The 19,564-nt window shown below is 29.4% G+C and overlaps 2 protein-coding genes across 3 annotated transcripts; both read right to left on the reverse strand.

Annotated features, from left to right (window-relative positions):
- Nucleotides 1-390: 390 nt before the first annotated feature.
- LOC138933491 (odorant receptor 9a-like) lies at nucleotides 391-10,573 on the reverse strand. The gene is made up of 9 exons (XM_070296226.1): nucleotides 10,418-10,573; nucleotides 5,670-5,789; nucleotides 5,354-5,471; nucleotides 1,955-2,216; nucleotides 1,710-1,826; nucleotides 1,519-1,609; nucleotides 1,126-1,271; nucleotides 637-769; nucleotides 391-572 (listed from the first exon to the last, which is right to left on the reverse strand). The coding sequence occupies exons 1-9, from the start codon at nucleotides 10,559-10,561 to the stop codon at nucleotides 522-524; spliced, it is 1,182 nt and encodes a 393-aa protein (XP_070152327.1). The 5' UTR covers nucleotides 10,562-10,573; the 3' UTR covers nucleotides 391-521.
- Nucleotides 10,574-11,341: 768 nt separating this feature from the next.
- Nucleotides 11,342-17,422, reverse strand: LOC138933121 (odorant receptor 47a-like). 2 transcript variants are annotated; one of them, XM_070295623.1, is made up of 9 exons: nucleotides 17,316-17,422; nucleotides 17,018-17,135; nucleotides 13,862-13,991; nucleotides 13,598-13,714; nucleotides 12,743-12,833; nucleotides 12,256-12,401; nucleotides 12,001-12,133; nucleotides 11,876-11,930; nucleotides 11,342-11,420 (listed from the first exon to the last, which is right to left on the reverse strand). In XM_070295623.1, the coding sequence occupies exons 1-8, from the start codon at nucleotides 17,337-17,339 to the stop codon at nucleotides 11,880-11,882; spliced, it is 810 nt and encodes a 269-aa protein (XP_070151724.1). In that variant the 5' UTR covers nucleotides 17,340-17,422; the 3' UTR covers nucleotides 11,342-11,420; nucleotides 11,876-11,879. The 2 variants fall into 2 exon arrangements, with proteins under 2 accessions (XP_070151724.1, XP_070151723.1); XM_070295622.1 differs by having other exon boundaries at nucleotides 13,862-14,123.
- Nucleotides 17,423-19,564: the final 2,142 nt, after the last annotated feature.

The following is a 19,564-nucleotide window of genomic DNA, read 5'->3' on the forward strand; positions in this document are numbered from 1 at the left end:
AATGAAAAAAGTTTGCCAAGCATTAATAATATATAAATTATTTATTAAAAGTAATGTGACAATACATGTATCGCAAGAGTAAAGATAAAATTTAAGAATAATTTAAAACGAAGTAAATTTGTATCAATGTTTTATTTCGTGTTTTATATTCAAATAAATCAATGAATGCATAATTATTTGATGTTTTTGATGAATTTTTTGATGTTATTGAAAATAAATGTAATATCTTTAATTAAATGCGTTTTTTTTTTTCTTTTAATATATCTTAATTACATGTATATTTGTTATAAATATAAATTTTTAAATATAATTTTAAATATATTTTTTAAATATATTTTGTATCTTTAATTAAATACATTCATTTTTATAGATTTTATATGACTATTCAAATACAAACCATAGGATTAATAATAAAGCAATTTTAACTTTTAAATGTAATATAACTCTAATATTGAGATCTTTCGTTGACTAAATTTCTGCCATATTATAATTTATTCAATATTATTGTTTTTCTTACCTTATTATTGCGTTGAATATATTACAGTAAAATAAGAAACCGAAGTTTTCACCAACTGTAACATTTATTCGTAATATGTTGCCTCGTATGTATAATTTGATGATATATTTGTTATTTACCGTGGCGAAACACTCCAACGATCCGACAAATAATCCACCGATACTTACAACAAATTTTTTTGTTCCTTGTTGTAGCAGAAATAGTATCAGTTTCTGTATATGTAATGAAACTTCATACCACTGAACGTCGTACCTACGCAATCATGTAAAGATAGCATACAATATGTTTGATTTAAATGAATATGCGTAAATATTTCATAGAAAATTAAAAATACAAAAAAGTTGTTCAAACGAAAGTTATTTGGTTAGAAAGAGGCCGCAGCTAATAGGCGTAGCTAATTGCGTCATATTATGCCCTCTATCTAACCAAACAACTTTTGGTTTGAACTTTTTGTATCTTTAATTTTCTATGAAATATTTACGCGTATCCACTTAAATCAGACATACTGTATACGTATATTTCTAGGCAATAACGTTGATCTCCCTGCATCTAATAAACTCTTTAAGATACGAGATTTCATACAATTTGTATAAAATAATGTCTCTTACACGATAGCAAAGAAATCATTATTATGATCTGTTAAATCCTGCGCAATATAATTGGCTACGAACATATATAGAATACAAATAGTTACAAATATAAAGGGAAATAAGATTTCCTTGATTTCATCTCCGTATGATATGATTTGAAAAATCTAAAACACAAGAATGTGATTGTAATGGATTTGCATCTGCATTTATTACACTTCCTAAAGATTATACGCGATAGAGCTTATTAATAAGTGAACGATTATGATTAAACTATAAGAATTGTAGATTTTATAAAATTAAAGATATCAGCAAGAAAAAGAGAGAGAGAAACACAATATAACGTGAAATATGTGCATAAATTAAGTATTATTTGTGAAAATAGTGGATATAGAAATCTAACACGAAACTTACTCGAAAGAGATTAAGACTCAAAGAGATTACTCCGACTAGTATTAAACTGAACAACATTTTCTCAATTTTGGATACCAAAAGTTTGGATAATCTTTAAAAATCAAAGATATTATTAGAAATATTATATACTTGTATGTACGCATATATATGTATATACATATAAGTATTTATCGTCCAGTATAGATACTAACTTTATAGATTGCCGATGAATATCTACGGCACTAATTAATCCTTCCAATATTAAAACCTCATTTTTAAGTTTATAATTTTTTAACGTATTAATTTGCATAGCGCGTTTAATGCGATAACTGCAATTAATATATTTATCGAACTGTACTTTTTTTTGCCTTTATGAAAGAAACACTAGATTTATTCAAGATAACAAAACTATTTTATTTGATACTCGAATCTTCGTAATTCTATGTTTGTGTCTTACCTGGATATTCTAAACATACCACATATATGTTGAAAATACGCAATAAGCGTTGTTCCTATTCCTACCATTGCAGTTGCTCCGACGCAGAACGATACATTAATGTGTAACAGAATCCAATAGAAATATGTTTCTTGATCGACAAAATATTCCATTGTGTACGGTAAGCCACGTGATCGAGATATGTTCATTGGTAATATAACGTCAAAGATTCTCGACCATAACTCAAAAACTATAAGAGCACATATGCTGCAAATACCACATACTAAAAGGATTAGAAAGCAATTGTTATTCAAATTTTTGTCATATAATTTTCTTAAGTTAATTTATGATATCTCAAGTTCATCCATGCATTATAAATTTTAATATACTGATATTAACCCAACTACAGTGATATTAATTAATTAATCTTGTGATCGATTTTTATATTGTATAATTGATTACACATTTAAATCTTTTTTACAATTTTATTTGATTTATACATATATGTATATATATTTGTACCTACTAGAAATATAAAAAAAAATTGTTTTTTTATTTTTTTTTTTAACATGTTTTGATTTTTTTTAGATATTTATATTTTTATTTTTGAGTTATTGCAGTTGATTTGTCAATATTTTTAATTTTTTAGATAATAAGTTTGAGATCGCATTCCAATTGGCTATATAGTTATGTAATTAACATTTCTAAAATTGAGTAAATTCTTCACAAATAAATCAAAAATTAAGTTAAAGAAATTGTCTGTATTATGGATACAAAAACACAGTTTTTATAGATAGACAGATAGATAATAGGCTTTATTTGTACCTCAAAGGGGTTACAAAGTCTTTACAAAGTCCTCCTTCTTACACATTCTCTTATATTTTTTACAAATCCTCCCCTCTCTGCTCCCTTCCTCCTCTCCAATTCTTCATACATTACTCTCTTAACCTATCTTCTCCTAAACTTATTTCTCCTCCTCACACACTTCTTCCATTTCGCTTCCTTTTTCCCATCCTCACATATATACTTTCTACCGTCCGTATCTTTCCTTCTTTTTCCACTCTTACCGCTAATCTTATTTCTACGTCTATAACATTTTCCTCTTACCCCGCTAAATTTTACCCTCCTCTCTTCTCCCACCATACCTTCCTCTCCTCATCTCACTTCCATTTCTTCCCATCTACCCAGGTCCTCTTATAACTCACTACCGCACTTCTTTTCTTTTTTCTTTCCTCCTTTGCCTTCTCTAACAGTTTCCACCTTAGCTTCTTCTCTTCCATCCCTTGTTTCCCTATCTCCGTCAAGTCTTCATCTATTCCCACTTCCCATATTTTCCTAATCTCATACTTCTTCCCTAACAGTTCCTCTCTTTCCCCTTCATCCTCCATCTCTATAATCAAAAACCTTCTTCTTCCCTCTTCTACTCTCTTTTCCATCCTCCTTATTTTTGCCCTCCTTCCTAATACCTCCTCCATCATTCCTTTGGCTTATTTCCTTCCTTCTCTTCTCTGGCTCTTTTCCTTTGACTCCTCCCCATATCATATTTCTTCTCCTTCTTCTTCTTCTCTCTCGCTCTTCACTCTCTCTCCTCTCATTGCCTTCCCGTCTTTCGAAGGAGGAAGCCCTGTTGATTCCTTCCGTTCTTCCTCTTCTCCTACTGTCTCCTTTTCCTCTCTTACATCCGTTTCCTTTCGTATCTCACTTTCTACTTTCTCTTCTCTTCATCGCCCTCCCCCGTTGTCACTCGTCCTCTTTCTTCCTTCCCCCTCCTTCTACCGCTCGTCAATACTTTTTCCCTCCTCCTTTCTCACCATCTTTTCTATCCGGCTCACTATCTTCTTCCGTGTCCCACCCAGATTTTACTTCCTCTCCTTTCTCTTCCTTGTCCTCTTCTCTCCCTCGTCCGCCTCACTACAACCTGTCTCCTCCTTATCATCTTTTCCTTTTCTCTTGCTCGATCCCTTATTTTTCTCTCTCTCTTCTCGTCCTGCTCTTCTTCTCTCTTCTCCTCTGTTGTCGATGTTGACCTTTCACCCTCTTCTTTCCTCTCTCTATCTCTCTCTCTCTCATAGTTTTAGTTTTTTCCTTTTTTCCCTTACCTCCTCCACCAATTATTTTATCCACTTCTCTATATTTATCCTTCTTCCTCTTCCTTCCACTTCTCTTTCCTTTCACTTCCTTCTCCTCCTTACCACTTTTCTCACTCACACTCTTTTTTCTACCGTCTTTCTGCGCTTAACCTGTCTCCTCTTCTATCACACCACTTCGTTCGACTCTCCTCACCTGTTGCTCTCCCCTTCTCTTTTTTCTCCTTCCTCTGTTATCCTTCTGCCTCCGTAATCCAGTCCCTCTTTTCCTTTTTCATTTCTGTCGCATCTTTGCTTTTCTTTACTTTTCCTAATTATGTATTCCACTCCTACTTTTCGTTTCCTTATCGATTTCTATTGATTTCCCATGTGCTCGATCCTAGTTCTTTTCGTATATCCGGCGCCACTTCTCGGATCTTCCCACTCAACTCTTTTCGTGCGCCTTTACTGTGCCATACCTTATCTAATTCCTCCTTCTTAGTTCCTTATCGACCTCTCCAGTCTCTCTCCTTCCTTTTCGTTCTTCCTAATTCTTTCCTCCGCTCCGATTCCATTCTCTCTACTTTAATTACCCGCACATTTCTCTTCGAGCACATGTCTTAACCATCTTTTCCCCGACCGCCATCATTGCGACCTCCACAGTTTTTATATTTATAATCATTTATAATTTAATTTGTAATATTTAATAATTTTACATTTGTAGTTTTTAAAAATGTATTTCAGCCATTATTTTAATATAATAAAAAAATTATATAAAGTTCTCTTATATTTTTATTTAATTTTTTTAAACGCTATTTTAAAAATTTAATGAGATTTTTGCGATTAATGTGATATCAAACACAACGCAATTCAGATAATTCTCAACTAGATTGACTGAAAATAATTGGAAATGATCGTATTTTATGTAATTTTCCGCAAAAGCCTTACTACTAAATCATTAAAATCATTTTCTGAAAAAGAAATTTAAAATATAAGAACATTAGTTATTTCTTATTATATTAATAAAAAAATAAATAAAAATGATAACATATTTATTAAAAAAACAAATAAACACCAATCTTTTTTTTTAATAAAAAAACATGTTATTTTCAACATTTGTTTCCTATTAAAAAAAAGAAAACAATTTTTTATATCTGTTGTTACTGATCATTATAAATGTGTGTGTCACAAATGTTTTGATAGACATAATTAATATTGTATATCATATATGCATATTATTGGTATTATAGAAAAAATATTGTATACTCTATTCGATTTTCCGCTGATACCTTGACAATTTCTGCATGTTACAAAAGAAAATATGATCTTATCTAAAAATTTAAAAATATCTTACCAGTAAATACAGCGGTACAACGTTTGGCCTTGCATCCATATGCGAATATGATAGCAAATTCATTTTTGTCTTTTAATTCATTATATATATGCTGTAGCTGCTCCAGTAAATCTTTTACCTGTTGTTTTGGACAATTTTATACACCGTTCTTATATATAACAATGACATATAAAAAAGATTGTTGATATAAAAGAATTTATTTAACTAAAACATTTTTCCTGTTTGTTGTATGTGTTGTGTGTGTATGTGTGTTTGAGTAAATCTTTAACTTATAAATTATTTTGTAAACTCTCAATTTTATACGCTATATACTCACAGCTTTGATATTAACATAAAATATGATATATTTTATCACAAAGACAGCAAAGAACGATGTGGAAGATAAAACTTTGATGACAAAATCCAAAGTACATTTATGTGAAATAAATGGAGTACACTGTAAATAATAATTTTACTTACAAGTTTGCAAAAAAAAATTATTTTTCTAAAGTCATAAGAGCATAAGCACATAGGCATATACAGATATTTTTATTTTGTATTATTGAACCTATTTTAAATAACTTTTATAATATTGTATTTGTATAACGATGCACCCCCATCGTTACCCGGCACGTAGCCGGCCGGAAGTCTGCCGCCCGGCGAACACCAGCCGGGCAGTGGCAGAGGCGCCTAGCGCCCTTTTTAATACTTAAATTATCGCCATTGCGGTAAAGAACCATACGACCGTTATACGGCCGCCGTTACGCCGTTATACGACAAGCCCGAGCACAGCCGAACGCTGCCGGAAGATCCCGAGCGTCACCCGCCGAAACGCCGCGTCGTTTCGCACAGGGGAAGCGACGCGTTTACCGAAATTACCCGCCGAAAACAACGCGTCGTTATCCCCACCTGGGGGCGAACGACGCAATTACCGATAGACGCTCGGGTATAAAAAGACAGCTATATATATAGGGAAAAGTTGGGTAAAACCGGGTAGGCGAGTCAAACTAGCTATCTCTGTTTTTTCGTAATAAATGCTGCTATCTATGTCTAACTTGTGTTATTAGTTGTAGATTGGCGCCATCATTATTTTAAAACAAACCCTATGCACACGATATTTCTTTTTTAATAAAAATTCAAAGTTTTTAGTTTTAAAAAAATCGATATCGAGGCAAGAATCGAGTCGTCGTGCACTTTTTCTACATAGAGCATGTTTCGGTAAATGCAGCATTGCATTCTGTACATATTAGAGAGTATGTCAGATTAATTTTGATCAGCAATTTGTACGCCGGAATATACAACCTAACCGCCGTATTTGTTACTTTTCTTGTGTTGTGGCAAAACCGGGTACTTTGACATCTTACACATCTCATATAATGAAAAGAAGAAGAAGAAGTGTTGAATCCTGATTTTGTGTCCCTACAAAAAGCAGTTGAAAACGAAAATTAACGCTCTGAAAAAGAAACCACTAAAAAAAAAAAAAGCTTTTTGAGACTTCTAAAGCTAAAAAGTTAAACAAGGAAGTCCTGCAGCAATGTCGAACAAGGATATCTTTACTTGTGATTTTTGTCAATAGAATACATCTTTATATTGTATTTTGATTAAAATAAATCTAAATTTTGTAATTACAGGATGGTTTGTTACCCAATATTTTCAAATGGGTACCCGGTTTGACCCTACGGGTAGGATAAAACCGGGTACTTTGACTTCTCCAAAAAATTTTGTTATTCTTGGTAACCAAAAAAATTTTTTTTCCGCAACTAGCCTTATTTTCTCATAATTTAAGGTTCAGTAAAGACTATTAACGGTTGACAAAATTTTTTTTATTCTCTGATTTTTTGTAGAAAGTCAAATCCAAAAAGTTACCCGGTTTTACCCTATTTTCCCCTATATATATATATATATATATATATATATATATATATATATATATATATATATACACTGTGGAACAATTAAGTTTCGAGACTTTCGTATAAAAAATTTATTTTTGATCGTACAAATCTTAGACAGTTAAAAAGTTTCAATACAGTCACCACCTAACTCGACACAGTTCAACGTCTCCGCCATTGTTCAAAGCAACTCTGATAGTCCTCTGAAGCAAGCCCTTTTAAAATTTGATTCATATTTTTTTATATCATCTATATCTTCGAAACGTTACTCTTATGCTTAGCTGACACTCCGTAGGCTTGTTGAATGATTTGTAACGTTTCTATTGGAGACTTCTCTAGTTTAACGTAGAATTTAATGTTGGCGCATTGTTAAGAGTTTCTTGTATTACATCAATTTCTAAACAAAATTTTGTAACGCAACTTCGCGTGACTGGATCTCATTAACTATTAAACCAAATAATTTAAAACCTGCACCACGTGTTGAGTATTGAGTTGTGAATAACCCCCTAAAATGGCAGCACAAACAAATTAAACGTTCGAAAATGCGAGGCAAGTCTCGAAACTTAATTGCTCGACAGTGTATATATACAGAGTGTTTCAATTTAATCGCCCCAGGCAAATATCTCGGAAACTGAGCCCGATAGATAAAAATGTTTCAGAGAAAAGTTGCATGATTTCGACGGGACCATATGATAAAAATATAGACTTGATATTGAGTAACCTTCTTAAGGTAAAGTCAATGTGATTGATGTTTTCTTAAACGTAACTCCCCATTTTTTATTGCATATTCTTAGAGCTTATCTCGAGGGCTTTTCAAAACACTATAATAAAGTATTTTTTCATTAAGTACTTTTTGAATTATTTTATATTTTATTCTGACATATTTTGATATAAAAAATAAAATATAAAACAAGCTGAATTATGCAAATTAGAAACTTGCACATTGTTTCCTCATAATTTTATCTCACAAAGTTTAAACTCCTTTAAGCATGCGGATTTTTCAATTTTTGCTTCCTTACAGAGGAAGCTTTGTGAGCGAAATAAAAAAATAAAGAAGCAATCACCGTTCCTCACTAAATTCAATACCAACCATATTCTTGAATGATACTCTATTTACGTAAAAAAATTTAACCCAATATTTCAAAATTTGCGAAAATTACAACGTGTACAAACATTTCTTTAAAAATTCAAAATTTTATGATAAATAAAATCTTTCACCGTTCCTCACTAAATTAAATATCAAACATCGGTAAATATGCATAAAGTGGGCAACCTCACAGATGACCTTGATCTTGACATATGTTATCGAGGTCATCGTCCTGAGTGATTTTAACCATGAAGAAAGTGGCGGTCACGATCTGTTCAAAAGTTACCAACAAAGAAAAATTATTAAAGTTGGCTTCAAAGGATTATAATGTGTAAGATTTTAGTTAGTGGTTGACCTTAGAAAAAGGTAAAAAACAATTTTCTATTTATTGCTATTTATCCGAAGATATATTTAATGACACATTAGGTAAAATGGGAAACATTTTTTCTATTGCACCGAAAAAAGCTTCTATTCGATGAGAAATTTCAAAATTGCGTTTAAACTAACCTATAACTCAAACGAAATTTTAGTTTTAAATTAGAAATAGGTTTAGGATAAGTTATATTTTTCGGAAATGCCCCCGCCCCTCTCTTTAGGGAGGGAGGGCAGAACCCACTGCGTACACGCATATACTTTTTCAACCATACAACAATTGTAGGGTCAACGTTGCTTAGCATTATAAATGTGCGTGCATACAGTGAGTTCCGCCCCACCCCTACGAGGGGCACCACTTCCGGAAGATATAACCTAACCCAAACCTGTTTCTGATTTAAAACTAAAATTTCAGCTCTTCCTTATGCTTCATAACTTTTGAACGTATCGTGACCGCCACTGTTTTCAAGGTCAAGGTCACACAGGACGATAACCTTGACAACATGTATCAAAATCAAGATCATCCGTAAGGTTGCCCACTTTATGCATATTTACCCAAACATCTTTTAATAATACTCTATTCCTTATAAAAAATTAAACTCAATATCTCAAATTTTCCGAAAGTTATAGCGTGTACAGGCATTTCTCAAAAAATTAAAAATTTTATAGAAAAAAAACCTTTTCATCGATTCTCACCAAATTCAATATCAATCATTCTTGAATGATACTCTATCCATGTAAAAAAAATTTATTCCGATATCTCAAAAATTGCGTAAGTGTGAGATTATACAATATATTGCGTACATACATACACACATACACACGTATATACATACATATATACATACATACAGACATTTTTTAGGAATATAATTTTTAGACATTTTGGAACATTCTAAACGCATTGGCATAAAAAACTCGAAAAAAAATTTTGTCACGGAAACAAAGCTTCCTCTATAAGGAAGCAAACTAAAATATCTCATAAAATATTTAGTTTTCGATAATCTTGCCGTAATACTTTTATGCACAGAATAATGAGACAATTCAATTGATATAAAAAAATAATTGTTTTTAAGAAAACGTATGTAATTATTTACAATGTATTTTTTTAAATAATTATTTGTTTTTTTTACACTAATTAATTTGTCTCATTATTCTGTACATAAAAGTATTATAATAAGATTATTGAAAACTAAATATTTTACGAGATATTTTATTGTTTATATCAAAATATGCCAGATTAAAATATAAAATAACTTAAAAAGCATTTAATGGAAAAATACTTTATTATAGTATTTTGAAAAGCTCTCGAGATAAGCTACAAGAATATGCAATAAGAAATGTAGGATTCTATTTAAAAAAACATCGCATTGACTTCATCTTAAAAAGGTCACTTAAAGTCAAACCTATATTTTTATCATATGGTTTCCTCGCAACTTTTGTCTAAAACATTTTTGCCTATCGGGCTCAGTTTTCGAAATATTTGCTTGGGGCGATTAAAATAAAACACTCTGTATATATACATATACATATATTAATTATTTAAAATGTAAAATTAAACAATAAGTGCAAACTCCTATGTGTGACTATATACAGTTATAATTTATAGTTAATATAATTTCCTTCTAATCTAAATTGTAAGATATTTATGTTACATGTGTGGTATAATATTGCTTTTTTGTAATAATTTTTTATATATATTAATAATATCATTATATATACATTAGAACTTACCTGAAATATAAGACCTGTAGTTAAAATTGTAAACAAAAAAATAAATTGAAATCGAGTGAAGTTTGATTGTTTATAGGGCCATACGCCAATAGCGAGCAGAAGAATCCTATTCAAATTAAAATACTGAGTCTCGAGACAGATCATTTTCTTGCGATGTCTGGAACACACATGATAGTAAAGTAACAAATGTTCGTTACTCGAACACATCCCCTTCTTTTTCCATTGGTCGATCAAGTATTTCATTTCTTTTTTATTTCTAGTGTAAATTTTAATATAAATTGCATGTAATTCCGTGTAATTCACAAAGTGCCGATACAACTATAGAACGCGACAAAAATAGAATATACACAGTTTAACAATGTTTTTCGCAATAAAGTCCCTAATTATGCGATCGATTTGATAGCGGAGTAATTTCAAGTTATTTAAGAAAATTGATGTTATTTGAGAAAATATATTTATAAAGAGAATTTCTTGCGCAAAAGTCGCGCATGCGTATTTGCCACTTCTTTTGTATCGCAGATTCACACGTTTCATTCTATTGTTCGCACTCATAGCGTACGTTTGGTCTTCGAGACGAATGTCATTCTCTCTTGAGAGCATCGGGCCTTCTTGGTAAAGCTCATACTATTTAAACTAGTAATCGGATCTTTGTGCATGATATATGTGTTAAATTTTTAATTAGTAATCGGCGTGATAAAAGTTAACATTTTAAAAGTTAAATATCGTTATGTTACAATTATCAACTGTCACTTTATATGTTAACATAAATTTTTAGAACTTATGTCACTTTGATCAACAAAAGATTGAAACTTAAAAATTCAAAGACATTAGCACTAAGAATAAATTAAACATATGAAAATATTTGATATGTCTTATTATGCAAATTACATGTACAAAAAATCAAAATGTTTCAAAACAATGTAATTTTATTTGTCATCTTTTAGAGTAATCATCATCTCTTTTAGCTTTACATACACAAGACGTTTGATTTGTCAAATTATATCTAAAAGTGTAATATAATTTTTATTAAAGACAGTTTTATTTCTCAAATGTGGATATTTCAATTGCACATATACTATTTATTAAAAGTAATGTGACAATACATGATTTGCAAAAGTTAAAATAAAATTTGGAGGTAATGCATAATTTTTTGATGTATTGAAAATATATGTAATATCTTTACTTAAATGTTTTTTTTTTTTTTTTTAATATATATATTTATTAGAAATATAAATTTTTAAATATAATTTTAAATATATTTTCTACATAAATTTTTTATTTTTAATTAAATATATTTTTATTTTCGGAAATCTCATATGACTATTCAAATACAAATTATATAGGATTAATAATAAAAATCATTTCTAATTTTTAAATGTAACATAATTGTCATATTGAAGTTTACTTGACTAAATTTTTGCCAGATTATAATTTATTTCCTATTATTTTCATTCTTACCTTATTATTGCGTTGAATATATGACAGTAAAATAGGAAACCGAAGTTTTCACCAGCTGTAACATTTATTTGTGTAATATGTTGTTTCGTATGTATATTTTGATAATATATATTTATGTTATTTACCGTGGCGAAACATTCCAACGATCCGACAAATAGTCCACTGACACCTACAGTAAAATCTTTAGCCCCTTTTTGTAGCATAAATAGTATCATTTTTTGTATATGTAACGGAGCCTCATGCCACTGAACATCATATCTACGCAATCATATAAAGATAGATCTATATTTCTAAGCGACAACATTGACCTGTGTGCATTTAATCAAACATTCTTTAAAATGCGAGATTTCATACAATTTGTCTAAAACAATGTTTCTTACACGGTAGCAAAATGGTCATTATTGTGATCTGTTAAATCCTGCGCGATATAATTAGCTATAAACATGTATAAGATACAAATAGTTACAAATACAAAGGGAAATAAAATTTCCTTGATATCATCTCCGTATGATGCGATTTGAAAAATCTAAAACACAAGATCGTGGTTATAACGGATTTTCATCTGCATTTCTTGCATTCTCTAAACATTTTCTTCACGATAAAGCTTATTAATTGGAGAGCGATTACAATTGATCTAATAAAGATAAAAATCGTACGTTTTACAAAATCAAAGATGTCGGCAAGAAAAAAAGAGAGAGAGAGAGAGAGAGAGAGAGAGAAACAGAGAGTAAAGAGACAAAGAGAGAGGGAGAGAAAAGAAAAGTAAAAATATACTTTCTTGATATAAAGAATACACAAATTAACATAAAATATATTATTAAGTATTGTTTGAAAATAATAGATATAAAGACATAATTCGAAACTTACTAGAAAGAGATTAAGACTCAAACAGACTACTCCGATTATTATTAAACAGAATAACATTTTCTCAATTTTGGATACCAAAAGTTCGGATAATCTTCGAAAAAATCAAAAAATATTATTAAAAATTTTGGTAATTGTTTCGAATAAGGCTTTTTTTGAATTTTGAGAAATATGATTGGATCTCTCGGTAAAACTTTGTTGTGACTCCAACAGTGATAATCAGTCGGGGGAGCCCGACCCCCATCACCCTCACTTCCCCAAAATTACCAAAAATTAGGTAATTATGTACTATAAAGTGCACTCTACAACCAAACCAAATTTTAGTTTTAAATCGAAAATAGGCTTGAGTTAGGTTATATCTTTTGGAAGTAGAACCCCCAGTAGTGGGAGGGGGCCGAAACCCACAGCATCCCACGCATACGCTTTCTCATTCACACAATAATCGTGGGGTGGACCTTGCTTTGCTTTATAAAATATATGCGTGGACACAATGGATTGCGCTTACCCCCCCCCCACCCCCTTACGGGGGGGCTCCACTTCCGAAAGATATAACCTAATCCAAACCTATTACTGATTTAAAACTAAAATTTAATTTGGTTGTGGAGTGGACTTTATAGTACGTAATTATCTAATTTTCGGTAATTTTGGAGGGTTTTCGTTTTTTTGGAGGATGGGGATGATGGAGGTCGGGCTCCCCCGACTAATTATCACTGTTGGGGTCACAACAAAGAGTTTTACCGAGAGATCCGATCATATTTCTCAAAATCAGAGAAGGCCTTATTCGAAACAATTACAAAAGAAATATATATTCTATTACGAATAATAATAATCTTAATACATTATTGGATATATACAAACTTCATAGCTTGTCGATGAATGTCCACAGCCCAAATTAAGCCTTCGTATATTAAAAATTTGTTTTTGAGATTAATATTTTGTAGCATGTTGTTGCTCATTGCGTCTTTGATACGATAGCTAATAAATAATTTAATATAATGTATGTGTAATAATTTTGTTCATCAAATAACATATCTTTTTGGCTTTAAAATATTTCTTTTAAAAATGACAAGATTATACTTAGAGCGTGAATTCTTATGGCTGTTCCTTATGCACATTTCATACCTGGCGATTTTAAACATTCCGCAAGTGTGTTGAAGATACGCAACAAGCGTTGCTCCTATTCCTACCATTGCAGTTGCCCCGATGCAGTACGATACATTAAAATGTAGCAAAATCCAATAGGAATATTTTTCTTGATCAATGAAATATTCCATTGGAATTGGTAAATGATGTGATTCAGATACATTTATTGATAATATGTTATCGAGGATACTCGACCAAAATTGAGCGACGAGAAAAGCAAATAGGCTGCAAATACCACATACTAAAAGCGTTAGAGAGCAATTGTTATTCAAATTTTTGTCATATAATTTTTCTAAGTTTGTTTACGTTACCTCAAGCTCATTCAGGCATTATATTTTTAATATATTTGTGTTAGCCCAACTATGATCGATTTTTATATTATGTAATTAATTACACATCTGAGTCTTCTCAATTTTGTTTTATTTTATTTAAATATATTTATTACTAGAGATATAAGTAAAAAAAAAATATTTTTATACATAAAATCCTTTTTTTGTGAAAAGACAACAAGATTTATTTCTTTTTTATTATAAATATTGTTTTTTCATACAGTTACATCTTTATATCCAAATTAGTGCGAGTTAATTTTTCATTATTTTTAAATTTTTAATTTTTAGATGATATAATACTTGAGCTAATCACTACTATTCTAAATGTAGAATGCATTCCAATTAGCTATATATAGTTATATAATTAATATTTTTAATTAGGTAAATTCTGCAAAAACAAATCAAAATTGAATTTGAATGAACTGTTTTTATTGTAGATCCAAAAACACAACTTGTAATTTTTTAAATGTATTTTAATCGCCAATTTAATATAATAATAATAACATTAAGGTTTTTATATTTTTAATTTTTTTTTTTAAACCTGATTTTGACGAATCAATAAGTTAATATTTGTAATTAAACTAATACCAAACACAACATAATTCGAATAATTTGCAATTAGATGAATAATAAAAATTTCTGTTATGCCAATGATTTGAATGATATACTTGCGATATAACTTGCGACAAAAGTCTCATTATTTTAATATAATTACTTTCAGACAAGATATTATAAAAGTAAAAGAAGTTTTTAGATTTTTCTTATTATACCATTAATAAAAAATACAAAGAAAAGTGATATAATATTTATAAAAATAATTTTAAAAAATCAAATTTTTATTTTCTATAAAAAAAGCACTTTTTTTCAATGTCTGTTTTTTATAAAAAAACCTAAACGGTTTTTTTACATATTTATTTGTTAGTAATCATTATAAATGCATGTGTGTAACAAATATTTATGTAGACAATTGGTATATCATATATATATATGATATATAGAGAGATATGATATGCAAAATATATATATATATCAAATATATAGGGTGGGGCATTTATATTGAGACCCCCAAATATCTAAAAAATAAAGCAAGATAGAAAGAAATGTTTCAGACAAAAGTTGTTCGATTCTAAGGGGGTCATAAGATGGTACCGTTAGTTTGACCTTGGATGGGAGGCGCTTCGGAGATTTCAATGTCAATCTTGTTTTATTTTCTTTACACCAATTGATGTCTCTTATTTTTTGAGTTTAAAATATTAAGGTAACATTATTGCAAAATAAATAATTTTATGGGATATTTTATAGTTTATGTAAAATTATGTCAAAGTAAAGTAATAAAATAAAGTATAAAATATCTCGTAAACTATTAAACTTTTGACCATCATACCCCTATAACATTTTATGTAGAATATTGCAAGGAATTAATTTATGTAAAAAAATTGGGTGTTTCCATTTTAAAAAACAAGATTGACATTAAAATCTTCGAAGCGCCTCCACCCAAACTAATAGCACCATCTTATGACCCGCTTAGAACCGAACAACTTTTGTCTGAAACATTTCTTTCTATCTTGCTTTATTTTTTAGATATTTGGATGTCTCAATATAAATGCCCCACCTTGTATATACATATATAAAAACTCCTCACAAAAATTATAGGAACATTTAAATTTTCTTGAAAAATAGGCAAAATTCAGGAAGCTATCTCCTCGTTAAAGATGAATGAAATTTAAATCCGACCATGCGACTTCTTCGTGATACGATTTAGATAACGCTAATGTCAGCAAAATTTTTTCAAATTTTAATGAAAAAGAAAACTAAGCAAATTTTTTTTGTTCTTGCTGACACTTAGTATAGGTCAATGTAGTGAAAATCACAGAAAATCAATTTCTTTAACGTTAATTGAACTTTATATTCCATTTTTTCTTTTTTTTTACTGAAATCGAAAAATTTCAGTAATTTATTGTACGTTTTGCCCCAGAAAACCATAATGACCACCATAAAAAAGATCGCATAGCTAATTGGCAGATCTTTTTTAAATGCAAAATATTTTAAAGTATAAAAAACGTGAGAAACAAATTTTTTGTTGTTTTATACAATTGTTTTCTTGGTCAAAATAGAAAAAGGAAAAATTGCTAATTTTTACGTTATTTTTATCCATTTGCATCATATCTACGTAGTTTTAAAGAAAATTTGGCAATTATATCATTTGATGGAGCAAAGTTTCAGCTTTAAGAATCTGTTTTTTAATTGTGATACGATAATTTTTAACGGAGTTTTGAACAATCAACGACAAAATGCTCATTTTTTATTGATGAGCGATAAGCTAGTAACAAAAAATTTTAGAAACATTTAAAAAATACGATTTTGTAGGGAAAACTGTAAGCTTTCACATTTGGATATCGAAAATTTCCGCAGATTTTTTTTTAGCGTTTCACAGATCCACAAAGTGAGAAGAAAATTTCTCATTTTGTCCAATTCGTAATTTTCTATATATAAAAATTACTAATAACTCACAGAAACTCGAAAAAATAATAACTTCTTGAAAGTAAAGATTTTATGTTTTGAAATCCTTTTTAGGATGTAAATTTCATTCACATTTATAACGAAGATACAACTCCCTGAAATTTGCTTAGATTTTAAAAAAAATTAAATGCTCCTAAAATTTTTGTGTGGAGTTTGTATATATATATATGAAATATAGAAATGATACATACTCTCTTTCTGAATCGATTTTCCTCTGAAAACTTTTTTTTGGCAACTCTTGCACGTTAAAAAGGAAGCGTGATTTGAAAATCTAAAAAGATCTTACTCGTAAGTGCAGCGGTACAACGTCTGGCACTGCATCCATATTCGTTTATGATAGTAAATTCATTTTTATCTTTTAATTCATTACATATAAGCTGTAGCTGCTCTAGTAAACCTTTCACCTGTTTTTTTTTTAAATATATACACCGTTTTCATATATAAAGTGACACGTAGAAAAAATTGTTCATACAAGAAATTATTTGACGATAATATTTTTTCTGTTTGTTATATATGTTGAATATGTTGTCAATTCATAAATTATTCTGTAAGCTTTGAACTTTATAGATACGTTATATACTCACAGCTTTGATATTAACACTGAACATATTATATTTTATCACAAAAAGAGCGAAAAAAGATGCGGTAGATAAAATTTTGACGATGAAATCCGATGTACATTTGTGTGAAATAAATGGCGTACACTGCAAATAATAATTTTACTTATGAGTTTGCATCAAAAAATTATTTTTCTAAAGTCATAAGCGCGCGCGCACGCATACACACACATACATATACAAATTTTTTATTTTATACATATATTATTGAACTCTTTTAAAATAAATTTTGTAATATTATATTTGCTTGAAAATTTTATTTATAAACACAACTTGCTTCTTTGCAATATAATTTGTATATATTAATAATAACATTATATATTAGAGCTTACCTGAAATATAAGACTTGTCGTTAAAATAGTAGACAAAAAAATGAATTGAAGTCGAGTGAGATTCGATTGTTTATAAGGCCATAGACCAATAGCAAGCAAAAGAATCCTATTCAGATTAAAATACTGAGTCTCTAGACTGATCATCTTCTCGGAATGTCTGGGACATATATGATAATGAAATAACAAAAGTATATCCCCTTCTTTTTCCATTAATCAACCAGGTATTTTATTCCCTTTTTCTTCTGGTGTAAATTTTAATATAAATTGCATATAATTTCGTGTAATTCACAAAGTGATACAACTATAGAACGCGGCAAAAGTAGAATATACACAGTTTAACAATGTTTCTCGCAATAAAGTCCCTGATTATGCGATCGATTTGATAGCGGAGTAATTTCAAGGTGTTATGTAAGAAAATTGGTGTTATTTGAGAAAATATATTTATAAAGAGAATTTCTTGCGCAAAAGTCGCGCATGCGTATTTGCCACTTCTTTTGTACCGCAGATTCACACGTTTCATTCTATTGTTCGCACTCATGACGTACGTTTCGATACGAATGTCATCCACTCTTGAGAGTATCGAGCCTTTCTGGTAAAGCTCCTATTATTTAAACTAGTAATCAGATCTTTGTGCATGATATATCTGTTTAACTTTTAATTGATAATTGATATGATAAAAGATATCATTTTAAAAGCTAAAAATCGATATGTTACAATTATCAATTAGTACTTTATATTTTACTTATTAATTTTTTATTACACGTCTTAGCACGTTTTAGCACGTCTTTGAATAAATTAGACATATGAAAATAATATTTGACGGGCCTCATTATATAAATCGCATATTAAAATACTTAAAAACAATATAACATTAATCAAATTTGCTATTTGATATACAGAGTGCGCCGGAGTTAAACGGCCAAACTTGAAATATGAATTTAGGATCTCAAAACAAATATATATATATATATATATATATATATATTTTTTTTTTTTTTTTTTTTTTTTTTTTCAAGTATGCTCGCGAACGCTTCATTCAAAAGATATTGACTTCTTAAGTTACAGAACTATAGAAATGAATAATGCCGAAATGTCTTTTTTTTTTGTTTTGAAGGCCATTGACAAGCTTATATTTGCACTGTAAACAAAGCTAAAACAAAATTGACAATCATTAAAACGGATGAGGATAAGAAATTACAGACGCACAATATCTCTCAATCAGTCATTCATTTTCTCATCGATAGGTTCAATGTTTGTCTCCGAACTGGAGGCCATCATTTTGAACAAAATATTTCATAATTAAATTTTGATTTTTGTAAAGCAATAAAAAGGATAAACCTAGATTATTTCGATATTATTCATTCCTATAGTTCTATAATTTAAGATTTAAGAAGTCAATGCCTCTTAAACGAAACATTTGCAAGCATACTCCCAGAGGAAAATTTTCTTTTGTTTTGAGATCCTAAATTCATATTTCGAGTTTGGCCATTTAACGGGAGCACCATGTATAATAGTTAATTTTATGTGTCATCTTTAGGAATCAGGAATAATCATCATTTTTTAGGTTTACATACAGAAGACATATAAATTATCAAGTTATACCTAAAGGTATAATATGACTTTTATTGAAAACAGCTTTATTTCTCAAATATTGATATTTCATTTGCACATAATTTATTTATCGTAAAGAAAATTAAGCTATAAAAATGTTTGGCAAGCATTAACAATACACAAATTATTTATTAAAAGTAATGTGATAATACGTATATCACACAAGTTAAAATAAAAATTAAGAATAATGTAAAATTAAATAAATATGTATCAATGTTTTATATTTGATTCGAAGTTTATGATGTATTGAAAATGTGACATTTATGTAATATC

The sequence above is a fragment of the Polyergus mexicanus genome, unplaced genomic scaffold, assembly GCF_030449975.1.
Source record: "Polyergus mexicanus isolate NDT 795.1 unplaced genomic scaffold, iyPolMexi1.0 SCAF_5, whole genome shotgun sequence".
Classification (NCBI taxonomy): Eukaryota; Metazoa; Arthropoda; class Insecta; order Hymenoptera; family Formicidae; genus Polyergus; species Polyergus mexicanus.

What these genes read in the sequence shown, in the direction of transcription:
- LOC138933491 (XM_070296226.1), bottom strand. Translation starts at nt 10,561, where the DNA reads ATGATCTGTCTCGAGACTCAGTATTTTAATTTGAATAGGATTCTTCTG. An exon ending in CTACAGGTCTTATATTTCAG is followed by an intron (nt 5,790 to 10,417) that starts GTAAGTTCTAAT and finishes TATTATTTACAG; the next exon opens with TGTACTCCATTTATTTCACA. An exon ending in TTTATGTTAATATCAAAGCT is followed by an intron (nt 5,472 to 5,669) that starts GTGAGTATATAG and finishes CCAAAACAACAG; the next exon opens with GTAAAAGATTTACTGGAGCA.
- LOC138933121 (XM_070295622.1), bottom strand. Translation starts at nt 17,339, where the DNA reads ATGTTCAGTGTTAATATCAAAGCT. An exon ending in TCAGTGTTAATATCAAAGCT is followed by an intron (nt 17,136 to 17,315) that starts GTGAGTATATAA and finishes AAAAAAAAACAG; the next exon opens with GTGAAAGGTTTACTAGAGCA. An exon ending in TGAGTCTTAATCTCTTTCTA is followed by an intron (nt 12,402 to 12,742) that starts GTAAGTTTCGAA and finishes CTTGTGTTTTAG; the next exon opens with ATTTTTCAAATCGCATCATA.